This window comes from Pygocentrus nattereri, chromosome 28 (genome assembly GCF_015220715.1).
Source record: "Pygocentrus nattereri isolate fPygNat1 chromosome 28, fPygNat1.pri, whole genome shotgun sequence".
NCBI lineage: Eukaryota > Metazoa > Chordata > Actinopteri > Characiformes > Serrasalmidae > Pygocentrus > Pygocentrus nattereri.
The window spans coordinates 9141373-9155366 of record NC_051238.1 but is presented as its reverse complement, the minus strand read 5'-3'; the positions used below and the strand labels follow the sequence as shown (position 1 = coordinate 9155366).

Below are 13994 nucleotides of genomic sequence, written 5' to 3'. Positions count from 1 at the left end.
CACAAAGACATACATCCTCATTAGATTGTCCTTTTTGTCCCTTTAAAGATGGAGGTCGTGTTCACGTTTTCAAGACATGCTGTGTTTAAATTTAACTTACTTTACAACCATTACCTAGAGAAGCTGAGCTTTCCAATAATATGCTATATGTGCTATTGTGAGCTGTATATCATCGTAAAATGTCAGGCAATATCTACACTACATCAGAGCAGTATTTCCTATCCATCAGATCTGTATAGACAGATTAATACGGTATCACTGCTCAACCATTTTAAATAAATAAATAAATAATGCCCAGGCAGCCACTTCTAGGCTTAAGTCTCAAAGGGTTAAGGATAAAAGCCTTTTGCCAGCTACACGGAAGGAATCAAAAAGACAGTGACTTCTTGTTCGGTACCTGCTTTTGCTTAGTGATGGTGCTGTTTAACTCCTCTTTCTCTTTTTCCACGGTGACAATCTGCTGCTTCACAGCCTCGATCTCTCCTGCTTTCTCCTACACACACACACACACACACACACACATATATATATGCATATTCATGTACATGTACACACAAATCACCACTTCTGCACCAGCTCCTGTGAGTAAATAAACTCTTCCAGCATACCAAATTCAAACCCCACTGATGTGTGTAATTTGATTACTGTATATGTATTCTGCAGGGACAAAGTAAACATAAGCGTCCATTAAAGGACTCCATTAGTTCCATCTTAATGCACTTTTTACTAAACACTTCATTAATTCATGCAAAAAAAACAAACAAAAAAAACAATCAGATAACAGAAGACTTCATCCCCATAAAGATGTATCCAAAACCAACGTATAAGGTCCTGCACAGAAACACCCAAGGAAATTCATGAGTTTTCAGAAAGAAAGCCATGTTAGCGCCCACTCTCTAACATGTTGTGTTAAATAAGTAAATAGTCAGAGCTGCCATAAATAGCTTTTCCATTCATGACTTCATTAACTGTAACTCACTGCAGTTAGCAAACAGGGAAGGGAATACTGTAGTACTGAATATGGTTCGCATATATACTATATATACACACAAATATGTAGAGTACTGTCCATAAGCCTGGTTGGATAGTCACACTAGCAGGGGAGAGAGCGACATAGGGAATAGTTATTTCATCTGGAATTATACGATTTGAAGCCGCGGTGATGCAACACACTAAATAATTGGCTCAAACAAATTCCTTGGACACAGGTGTCCTAGACCTTCAACGCCTCTGAACTTTTTGTTCCTACCAACATTTCATTCCTATACCCAAAAGTATCATGCAAAAAAAAAAAATCTTACGAACTTTTCAACTTGGACCCATGATTCACATTCTAAATAACAAATGACAATACAGAATACTTACTTTTCACATTTTCTTTCTCAGAAATTAGTGTTTGAATTAGTGTTATCATCTGTGATAACAAGAGTGAGCGGAAAACATCCCTAAGACACAAACTCGAAGCCATTTAGCAATCTGTCACCTGCTAGTGTGAATGTACAGCAAGACCCCCAAGCACACCGTTTAAAACCATTTGTCTGGGCACTAAGTCTGCTGTTGCCTATAAAAATGCCATATAACATTACGATAAATGCAAATAAACAATAATGCAGTAAAAAGAAACACATTTTTTCAAAAAGGTTGATATCTTTTGAGCTAGTTAGAAGAACATAGGTTTGGTAGCAGATTTTTCCCTTGATGCCGCTAGCCATCGTATGGATTTGTTAAGTTCCAGCAGCAGCTCACTTCTAAGAAATACTGATTAGCCAACCCAGGTACTTGATGATGACTATAGCTAATACTTGGCTACCTCGAGGTGAGTTTGGGAATGGGTTAAAATAACATGTTAATACATAACATTACTGCTTATTACATTAATATTACTTGTATGCAGTCTAATACTACTGTTTCTCTGAGCAAATAAACACTTACAGCACAGATAAATACTTTTTTCAATCAAATTTTCTCAGATGCCCAAAAACTTTGCAGGGTAAATGCATCAGTACTGTAATATTTTTTTAAATATTGTGAAAGAATAGGTTGATTTATTTTGTTTTTCTACATTTTACTGAGCATCACTACATTCTTTGTAGCACTGGTGGTCGTATGTAAAAGTTTGAACACTCCTGGAAGTTTTGTTGATTTTGAAAATAAATTAAGATATCCTTCATAGGGAACAAACTTTAATGATTTCTCTTTATTTGCTGAGATTAACATGTTTAAAAAAGGCCACATTTTATTTTACTTGTTCAATTCAGCAAATAAACAGTAACTGTTCAGTGTTCTTTGTACTGACTGTACAAGTACTGACAATATCCATAATATGTTCAGAAAGAAGTATTGTGACATTGTTTATCCCAGTGATAAATATCATCATATCACCTATTTCTACAGATATACGCACAAATACGCCCTGCTTTACCTCGAGCTGCTGAGTGTGCTCTCTCTGCAGTCTCTGAATCTCCTCTGTGTGTTCCTGACTGTTCTTTTCCATCGTCTCCTGTTCACACAAACACAAAGGCATGATGAAATTTTCTACATGCTGAAAACTAAACATGAGAAAAAAAGTTTTTAACACCTTTAAAACAAACAAAAAAAAAAAAAAAATCAGTAAAGAAGCTTTGATGTTTCAGCTTGTGTTTGGAGTCTAGCAAAGAACTACAAAAAACAACACTGACATCAAGTGGTCAGACTGATTATGATGTATTCTTACAGAGAACAGAGTAATAACTGCTCGGGCAAAGATGGACCCTGCTTTACAGTACCTCAGCCTCTTTGAGTCTGCGTTCAAACCAGCCCTTTGTGCCCTCCATTGACTGCACCTGGGCCTGTAGCTCCTCTACACTCTGCTGCAGACCCTCCAGCTCTTTGGTACGTGCCTACAACACACAGCAATGTGTCAGTCACATACACATCAACACACACACACCACCTATCAAAAGTTTGAGCGCAGCTACAGATACATTTTTTTCCAAAGGGATGCATGGAAGATCAGAATCAGCAGATATTTGCTCAAAATACAAAACTGACAATGAACCAATTAAGATTTTTGTTGTTTTTTTTTAATTCTGGCAGATTTGTTGGAATTTTATAATGTAAGTGCTCTCGCTCTGAATGCCTCCCCTACACCTGTACCAAAACACTGTAGCATTATTATGCATTACTCATTGTGCTAAATAGGCAACTGCCTCTTACTTTTGATGCGGCACTTTATTTGATTCGTAATTCATTAAACAGGCAACTGATTTAAACTTGAAAATTTGAAAAAGATAGTTTAGCCCACTTGAAATGTGAACCAGCACAGCTTTGGATTAAAAAATAGGCATATAAAATCATATCCCAAATATTTACCACAATTTTTAATAATAATGAAGACAGCAAAATTATAAAACGGTTCATAATAGGCCCAAGTCCGATCAAGGTTAACCGAGTTACCGCAGTAACAGTGACAGTAAAACTCATTCAACCCCAGTTTAAAAAACATCATTCACTTATTGACCATACAAGAACCCTGCAAATTAACAGAACTGAACTTTTATAAATTCAGGTTAATGTGATGTCCTGTATTAACACAACACTTACTGGACCAAACATACATGTGGTAATCGTTTTTTATAAATTTGGCTGCTTGGTCATGAGGTGAAAAGGCCTCAATATAACCACAGCATTTACAGAACTTCCTTTGTCCCCACGTCCGCTTTAGTGCAAGCTGCTGCCACAAATTTGAAGATGAAAACAAAGACCCCCAGCACAGGCCAAGTTCACATGTAATCACTCTAGTCAGAAACACTGGGTTGTATTTTCTCACTCTTTTCTCTTCGTCTCTACACCTTTCTGCACCCTTTTATTGCTTTAATTTATTTACCACAATTACTATTGAACAGTTAAATTATTACTCCCACCTCTCCTCCTATTTACCTCTCTTTCTCCCACTCACCTTCTCATCTCGTAGTTGAGCACGGATCTCCTCCTCTGTGCGGTTTTTCTCCTCATGGAGGCCACGCAGCTCCTTCTCGTATCTCGCCCGGACACTCAGCACCTCCTTCTCATGCTGGAGGCGCAGGTCGCTCAACTCCTCTTTGTGTCGGGACTTCTCCTGTGCCGTCTCAATGGCCAGCTCGTCCAGCATGGCCTTGCGCTTGTCCGCAGTCTGGCACACAGAGAAAGGACAGTGAGCAGATGTTTTAAAGTTCTGCCAATGATGATAGTGACTGCTGGGGTCAGCATCAATCATCTATGCAGCACCGAAATATTCACACTATAATTAGATTTTTCTGAGCACAAGCATTTAAGATTTTGAAATGAGCGGGTTTCAGTTCTGACCTTCTTCAATTTTTTTGTCAAAAAAAAAAAAAGAAAAAAGCCGAAACTGCCATTTTTTTTTTATTCAAATGGATTTACAGGTCGTGCTATGGGATACATGCTGCCAGGTGTTTTCTACAATGTGTGCAAAAGACCTGGGCACACTTTTTTTGTCTAGACTACAGAACAGTTGAAAAATCAACCCAAATCTAGTGATTCCTTATTTATTTATCTATTTAAATCATTACACCAGTAATAAAAATAAAAAATGATTCAACATTTTGCCAAAATGCAAAACGATTATAGCTTATCATGTCCAGGACTCAAGTATACTCAAATGTTCAAAACTGATAGCATTTTGACTGTAATTCACCAACTGTTCACAGCCTACATACTGAAGAATGTAAATATGTTAAAACTGATTTCAGGAAAAACAAATCGAAACAACTGAAGCACATACACTACCACTCAAAAGTCTGGAATCAATGCTCTCACGTTCAAATGTGCAGAACTAAGAACATTTTGATGAAGAACGGAGTTGTAAATGATTCTGTATTAAATGAGAAATCTATACAACATCAAGCATAAACTTATAAAATGAATATGCAAAATGCTTTATATTCAGAAAGCAAGGACCAAATTTCGCTGAACAAATAGCTATTTATAGTTATTTCATGACAAGGAATAAAAAGATAATTACATCTTTTTATTTTTCACTACGTCATACCTTCTTTGTGTTCCCAAAATTTTTATCATCAATAAACCATTGTTTTAAGTGACATTTTAAATTAATTGCACAAGTTATTATTGATTTACAAATGAACACTTTCAGTGTATCCAGAACACTGTATATCCATTTGTAACAACTTTGGATAACAAATGGATTTTTATGATATAATTTTTTTTAAAACAATAACAGCTGTGGTAACAAGGGAAACACATTTATATTTCTCTAATAAAGGTGTTACTAATCAGAATGTAGCAATGACATTTCTTGCATGTATAATGTCCACTCTCAACAACATATCATGAAAAAAGGCCCTTTAGAACCAAACTTTTCAATTATTTATAAATGACTCCAAACTTTTCAACAGCAGTGGTTATCAGTATTAATTTACTAGTTATAGATATAGTTCCTATCATCACCCCTACAAAATGCACACTTGCATTGTTTTGATCAAACTAACAATTTACTAAAGAGGCACATTTGACCAGGAACCAATATGCTGCACCATTTTTTTGTCTTTTGTCTCTCATTTCTGTTATTTCTTCTATTTGGCTGCTGGCATTATTAGAGTGGGCTTTGAGATCACTACTCAAAAACCATTCAGCGCTTCTGAACATAAATTAATGGACGCAAGTATTCATTGGCCAAGCTCTCACTCAAAATCGCTTCTCTCTCTTTAGGCTTCAATTTAGAAAACATTTATTAGATTTGTCTGGAAACACAAAAAGACATTAGTCTGGCAGCCAGCAGCTACTCCAAGGCACTCTCCTTCTGAAGATTACAAAACGAAAAGTCTGTCATTAAAGGCTTGTCCTTCTGCAAAGAGGTTTCACTTCAATCTAAATGAAAATCTCCAACAGATACGTGGAAAAAGTCTTAATCCAAAGATAATGCACTCATTTTGGGCTAAATCAGAGTGGCTCGGAAAGTTAATGAAGTCGCAATTACGATCAAAAGTTCATGAGACTTATTAAAGAATGAGAGAAAATGAGAGGCTGAAGACAGAGGTAAAGAGTGAGGAAGAGAGATAATGACAATGGTACAATTTTTTTTATCCTGATTCCAAGTCCATGAATGATTCTAAGATCAGAAAAAGGCATATGAGCATGTGACCATCGGTGACTATTAGAGCCAAGTCTTCAGTGTAATCCCACCTATGCAGTAAAGGTAATTTCTGCTATTCCCCAAATATTAACAAAATACATAAAACATTTTTACCGTTCTAGATTAAATATTGACATTTCATGTTTTTTTATCTGACGTTTGTAACAGCTGTTAACATATATTTAACTTTTAAAGTATCAGTTTCTGTGACTCTTTTAGTAAAGGTTTCAGATAATATCAGACATCCCTTTTTTCAGATAATATCAGAGATTTCTGTGTTAAACTATCACTCATATTTCCAGTGACATATCTAGTGTTTTCCAGAAGACCCGGAGTGATTACGTTTCTCAGCAATTGGTCGCACTCGTTGTAAATGAAAACGTGATTGGCTGATACTACTTTCAGTTCCTAATTATATCCTAATTATGTAGTTATACTAATGTGTAAAGCCTTTAGTTTGTGATGGAGACTGACCATCACAAGTTCAGCTCCTGAAGACCTAACCAATGGGAAAACTCGTTTAGCTGTATCTACCTACATACCACAGGCAAAACCTTCTGATTGTACAATTTTCCTTTGGGTGTTCCATAATACAGTACCTGCAGAGTTCAAATACAGCAAGTCTTCACAGTCCTAGACCATGAGGGCTCGTTACTAGTGCACTGCACATTTAAATAACACACCTTTTTGGCTTCCTCTAGCTCTTGCTGTAGCTTGTCTTTGTCCAGGCCCAGTTCAGAAATCTGCTCCAATAGTCTATTGTTGGCTCGGTTTGCCTCCTAAAGAACACAACACAACACAACACACACACACACACACACACACACACACACACACACAAAACAGCACAATAACTTTTATCACACATTTTAAACAAGGTTCACTTGGAGAGATTTAAACGATGACATCAATACGCCTTAGCAGTTGTCTTGTCTTTTGGTGAGGTAAACCATAAAAAGTGAAAAAAACATATAGAAGTAGAGTTGCTCTACTTAATTTGTAAAATGATCACAAAATAGATCATACAGAAAAATGCGAGCATGGATTCCTTTATCATTTACAGTCTCACTAACAAAAGCAAGTAGTACAACATTTGAGACTTGTTCAAATTGTGAGAATGAACTCTTTTTCTCTTTATCTCTGCTTTTTAATTCTTGATACCAGAAAAAAAGGCACTTAGGAACAGATTTGTTCCAGCAGTAGCTGGGGGCCAATTCCATTTCAATTTAATATTCAGGAAACTGAGAATGAAAATCAATTCGCCATTTAAAAATCATTCAACCATAATTTTCAATGCCTCTCCCTGACTTGTTGAGCTGAAACAGAAGAGAACACAGTCACAGTATAAGAAGGCGTTTTTAAAGCAGAGGGGAAAAACAGGTTAAGCCAAACAGCAAACTGTTAGGACTCAATGCCGAAGTTTAAAGCTTACTTAGCAGTTACTTGCCAAACTGATCATTTCTATCTAGAGAAATTCCCTCAGGTTTGTTTCAAACAGTTGAGGTTTAGTGAGCAACATTACAGTTACAGTCCTTAGTCAGCACAGTAATGTCATAGATGTGATTAAACAATAGACAGAGGTCAAAAATTAGTCAACTTATATTATATCAATAAATATTAGTTACTTTTTACCATAAGGTAAATTTTTTTTTTTTTTTTTTTTTTTTTTTTACCATTAATTACTTTTTGCCATAAGGCAGAAATGGGCCTATAAAGTAAATCACAACCATCTATTTATAAAACAAAAGGTTTCAACTAACAGGCAGGCAACATTTGTGTTCTTTATTTGGATTTAGCAAACCTCGTAAGACCTTGTAAGTCGCTTTGGATAAAAGCGTCTGCTAAATGTAATGTAATAATAATAATAATAATAATAATAATAATGTAATAACCTCAGTGACAAGAATGTAAATGACTGCAAAGAATGTAAATGACTGCAAACATAAACATTTATCTGTTTATTTTAGACAGAAACTCATTTAATCATGAATATAACTAAAACTGAACTGTAGAACATGCTTGTGTATAATGACCTGTAACTGGGAGCTGAGATCATCTTTCTGTGCCAGTAAACTGTCCTGCTCAGTGCGTCTCTGCTGCAGCTCCACATTCAGAGCCATGTTCTGATCCCTCAGCAGGCTCAGCTCCTGAGTCTTCACTGTCTGGATCTGTAACGCGCACGCACACACACACACACACACACGCACACACACACAGACAGACGATAAAGCTAAACCACATCAGAACGGCTTTTTCATGATGGTAAATGATACTACATTTTTTGCTCTCTTTCTGTATACAGTTTGAAGAGTGCGGTTCTGTGTGCTGCTGAGAATCTACTATAAGAGCTAGATGCTTACTCTTCTCGTAAAAAGCGGGAAGATTTATTTTTGCAAAAATAAGATGTAATCCTGAAAATGAGTTTAGAGAAAAGAGTAGAAAAGAACAACAAAGAACTGACAGCCAAGTGACTTTAATACAGCAAAATTAGAATTTAGGATGTATTTGCTGAATATAAAATGCTCTACATGTTAGTTTTTTTACTCCTATATGTTAATACAAAATAAACAGTAGCTGTGCATTAAAATACACAGAAGTGTGTTATCTGCAGAGGATGGGCTGCGTTATTTTCACTCAGACAATCAACATGTCATTTGACCAAGAGCAGCCAAACTTTTGCACTTTGTCAGGAGAATTTTCATTGAGGCCAGCAGTTTCAGACTGAACAGTATTCTAAAGACTGACTTATACATCTGTGAAGATGCACATAAAGGTATCTACACCGAGACAACAAGAAGGGGTTTATGGGTAAGCATATGTTGCAGATGCTAGCAGAAGCCACAACATGTCCACCCCAAAAACCTCCACTACAAGCTGAATAAATCTTCGAAGCTGTGCGTGATGTTACGTTAAAAACACTTACTTATTACAAACTAAATGACACATTTATACCACTCATCCTCAAAATATAACAAAAACAGTACAGTGAGTATTAATACTTTGAGGGAGAAAAAAAAGATTTTCTGTACATTCTGGTTTGGACACTGCTGCCCTCTAGTGCACATGTTCCCATTACTTGCAAGAATGTTGGCAGACACTCATGCGATCATCTGCGCACTTGGTCACACTATGTTTTTTGTTGATTTTCTGAGAAAATAAGTTAATGCACCTTTAATACATATGGCAGAAATATGGCATTTCTGTTTATAAATGTTCGGGAGAAAAAAAACAAAATCTGGCATGGACTGAATGTAATGTTTGTTCCCACAGGTTTGCTAACCAGCAAATGAAAATTAACTGAGCATTAAAATGTGCAGACGTGTTCTCTGTAGAATGATGACCTAAAATCTGTTTCAGATGGATCATATTTAAGAATATAGTGTGAGACTATGGAGACATTCATGTGCCCTAGTGTAATTTAGGATCATGATAATCAGATGATGGTGATAATGGTGGTGATGATGATGATAGTATATCATTATATGCAAGTTTGTGATGTTTACCTGCCCTAGAATGTTTAGGACTGTGTGATAAGTACTACTCGACCTGGAGGTGCTGGGTTAGTCAAATTGGCATTATACTGGAAAATGGGTAGTGATATACTAAGGCTGTAATGACAAGCCTCCATTTAAAAAATAAATTAATAAATTTTAAAAATCACTTATTAAAATTAAAATGTATCTCCTTGATAATTCAGCAATGTGGACTGTGGGAAAAAATAAAATAAAACTAAAATGTTATGACTGCAAACATGCAAGTGTGTAAATATTTATCTATGGCACATTCTGCATTTTGTTTAATTTTTTCCAATGTTAAAACTGTAACTGTAATTGGTAAAATGTGTTCTACTTTAAATTTTCCATTAAAACATTCTGGAATTATGACTTTTTTAAGGTTTGTTATTGCTCAGTTCAGCCCATTTGTATAGTTTTTTTTTTTAACTACTAACATAGTCAATTATGATAGCTCTGCAATGGATGTATATGGATACCAGGTTAGTCACAATGACATCATACTGGAAGTATGGATGGTGATGAATCGCTATGGATGCTGAAATATGGACAGATCAGGCTGAGTTGTACCTGTTCTAAGGCAGCTAGGTTAGTCCTGAGTGCATCATTCTCACTCAGCATGCCCTCCACCTGCTCCTGACTGACCGCACTTTGACAGGCTACCTGCAGCTCCATCAAACAACAAACACACAGCCAGAGGGAGAGAGGGAGAGGGGGAGAGAGAAAGAGAGGACAGTGAGAGGAAACCACAGCTGAGCAGTTGAGAAGCTGAGAGGTGTCACATCACACAGAAGTGAGGAAACAGGAAACGGAAGGGAGAAATTTGAGCGAGGGGGAACAAACAGCAGCTAAAGAGAGAATAAAAGGTGACCGCAGCAGAGAGCAGAGGAGAGAAAGGAGAGAGGATCAAAATGGAATACACATTGAGAATGCCAGTCCGGGATAGTGCAGGAAGAGATTAAGAAACAAAAAAGGGGTTTTAAAAAAAAACCCAGGCAGAATTAGAGAGCGCAAGTCGAACTGAGCTTGCCAACACAAAACCCGAGGACAGCTTCTTAGAGACACCATCAAGCACTAAAAGGAGGAATGGAGAGAGAGAAAATAGGCAGGGCAGCCAACTTTTCCTGCTAATCTCTCTGAGCTGCCCATCACAGACAGGCCCTTAATTAAGATTTGTGCCCCCACTGAGGAAGACAGTGACACTGCTGGTCTCCAGACTGAGTACTTATGTAGACAGAGACACGTGGGGGGGGTTGGAGCCAATGCCAAAAAGCCTCGCAGGCCCACTAATCCTTAATTATTCAGGTGATCTTTAGCATGTTCTTCCATTAAAGCCCAATTAAACATGCTACTCTCCTGACGATTATGAAACTTCTCAAAGTTTTGCTTTACAGGGATTGGACAGAAAAATGAAAGGAAATAACACTGAATATCTAAATCAAAAAAGAAATTGGCCGAGTTAGAGTAGCCACGTTTACATGTAGCCTGATAATATGTTAATAATTATACTAATAGCTCAATCGAAAGAGAAAGTATCCTTGTATACACCTCAAATGGAACAGACTAGTCCAACTGAGGCCATTCAGAAAACAATTCTATCCGATTGATCGAGGTGGGTAATCCTGTAAATAATCTGTCAAATAGAAGAATAATAACTGCGTAAAAGCCTCTATCTTTACACTTCCAATCAGAAAGTTTAAATACATTCTGTGCCTGTATGTCACGTCATAGCTAAAGTTTATATCGTCTAACATGGCAGAGCAGAAACTGGTCTGCAGTGGAGACAAAGTTTATACTCTGATCTTTAAAAGAGGGCAGTGGGACATATGTCTCAGAACATGACGTCTTCCTCTTGCCCTTCTTTAATAAGGACATGTGAAGTATGTTTTCCTGAGTCTGACATCATTTAAAGTAATTAAAAATGCAAGCACTGCACACTGCTGCTCATCTCACTCTGACTGATGCTCATCGTCATGGTAACGTCTATACTAACTGGTACTCTACGAATAGGCGTAATTTTGGATCAGATTAATTGCAGTGTACATGTTAACAGATTGTTGAGTAGAGTGAGCATATAAACAACTCAGTATTTAATCGGACTGGCAAAAATCTTTTCATGTAAACACAGCCAATGATACTCTAGCCACATTATTCAGTTATTAGTCTTAAAGGGACACATGGAACACATAACATTGTTAGGTTGTAAACACGCTCACTTCCATCCTGCAGGGGTAAAAGAACATACTATAAACTTCTCATGGCATCTATTGAAGATGGAGAGAATTTCTGAAAAACTACAACTGCTCTAGAGTGGATTTTTGGGAAAGGGCTGTTGAATTTGTTGTTTTTGGATCAGCTGGAAATTACATATGGAAACCAAATAGCTAAGGTTTCTGCTACAAAGCTGAATATCTTATCATAGTACAACTGATTTCTCTGGAGGAAATAGTAAAAAACTGTCTCTGGTCTCATTTGTTTGATGACCAAGGTAACAGTTACACTGAGGAGAGCTTAGCTGTATTTATTAGCCTAAAGATCAGTGGCTAGGCTAGCAGTCAGGATTGGTTGGCACCATAGGGATTCCCAATGGTTGCTTGATGTATTTGGGTAATGCCTGTTGAGAGAACATTGATGGACGAAAACATTAAAACGACATAAAATCATTAAATAACTCTTGTCAACCCAATAAGGCCAAGATGCCTCAGTGCTGCTGTGCTGCAGAAAACTGCACAACACGACAAATAATAGTGAACAGTTTCAGGCCATAATGTCTTAAGATACTTAGAAAGTAACTTAAGGCCTTTTTCAGTAAGTCGAATTATCTTATTGCTATAAATAGACATGTGCAAAATATATGCAGGGATCACATACAGGCCCTATAAACTATATATACAGTACTGTGCGAAAGTTTTAGGCATCTAAGCAAATTTTTAAACAATTTACCTCAGCAGTGAGTTTATCACAATACACATTAGAGTAAAGTCATATTCATAATTCAAAAAGTCACAAGAATTTCTTGGGTCCATATTTTTCCTTGACACCTTCACAACCGCAGACGCACAACAAAATCACTACTTTCTAAAAAATATATATATAAATTTTGTTTGTTCAAATATTGACACTTGTCTGACACAAGTGTTAATATTTGAACAAACAAAATAAACACAAACTACACAAATAAATTTTGAAAATGTGTCTTGAGTGCCTAAGACTTTCACACAGTACTGTATATCTAAATTTTAAATTAATTTTTTTTTTAAAGAAGCCAAAAGCATCACAAAACAAACAAACACTAAAATGCAAGCCACTGGCCCATTTACTTTGTCAACAATCCATCCTATTATACCTTGGGTGGCAAAACTTTAACTGGGTTTTATTCCACTTTGTACTTAACACTTTAACAAGCCTTCTGAACCTGATTTATATAACCCTGGACCAAATTTAATCAAGCATGCATATTAAGACAGGGATCACAGCCCACATTAGCATATACACAAATCTCTAGCTCCTTTCCACAAGTCTGCTCATTTGTAAACAGCGCAGACAGGTAGAGAGATAATGGCTCCAATCTCCAGGGCTATGATAATGAACATCTGTTTCATAGCTTAGTTTACACAAACAGTCTGCTGCACTGAATTATTACTTCAGATTCAATGCTACAAACCTGTTTTTCTGCAGCTACCTCTTTAAAAAGTACATAACTGAGTGGACAAATAAACAAATGAACATATAAATAACTCTACTATGATTTCCAAGCGGGAAGAATGTGACATCGGTCATAACACTTGTGACAGGGAGAGAAACAAAACAGTGATATGAAACAAAACGTTAAGACAGTGAGGCCTTCTAATGATCTACTTCAAGAAATATATTGGCCAAATAAGCTAAAATAAAGTTCACAGACACCATTTAGCATCATTTCATTTGCATGCTGTTACTTGGAGGCCATTCACGTTGATTCATTTATTAGCACGACCAGCATTTTTGACTGAGCAGTTCCTTTAACAAGAAAAGAGGAAGTGTTTTATCATTACATCATCTGAAAATAGGAAAAAGAGGGGTCATTTTTACCTGATCTTTGAGTGCAAGGAGAGCCATCTCATGCTCTTTCTGCTTGCTCTGCAACTGCTCCTTCAACTCAGCAACATTCTGTGGCCACACACACACACACACACACACACACACACACACACACAGCCATTGAGATTCAGTAAGCATTGAGTGTGACAGTGATTCAGTAGTGGGCATAAATCCATTAATCTGAACAGGGTGTTCCTGAGGGTCCAGCCCTCAGCTAATCATTACACCACTGACCATCCATTCAGTTACCTGAACAAACAGGGTGCTGT

At 36.8% G+C, this 13994-nt stretch overlaps 1 protein-coding gene across 2 annotated transcripts in view; it reads right to left on the bottom strand.

Annotated features, from left to right (window-relative positions):
• gripap1 (GRIP1 associated protein 1) overlaps window positions 1–13994 on the bottom strand; it is an 84392-nt gene that overhangs the window by 50644 nt on the left and 19754 nt on the right. Inside the window, exons 14-21 of one of the 2 annotated variants that reach the window (XM_017681951.2) lie at window positions 13717–13794; window positions 10216–10308; window positions 8167–8301; window positions 6817–6912; window positions 3938–4150; window positions 2766–2879; window positions 2423–2500; window positions 398–493 (exon numbers count right to left, since the gene is read on the bottom strand). In XM_017681951.2, the coding sequence (XP_017537440.2) occupies window positions 398–493; window positions 2423–2500; window positions 2766–2879; window positions 3938–4150; window positions 6817–6912; window positions 8167–8301; window positions 10216–10308; window positions 13717–13794 (903 nt within the window). The remainder of the gene's footprint in view (window positions 1–397; window positions 494–2422; window positions 2501–2765; window positions 2880–3937; window positions 4151–6816; window positions 6913–8166; window positions 8302–10215; window positions 10309–13716; window positions 13795–13994) is intronic. The other variant, XM_017681952.2, reaches the window with a different exon arrangement.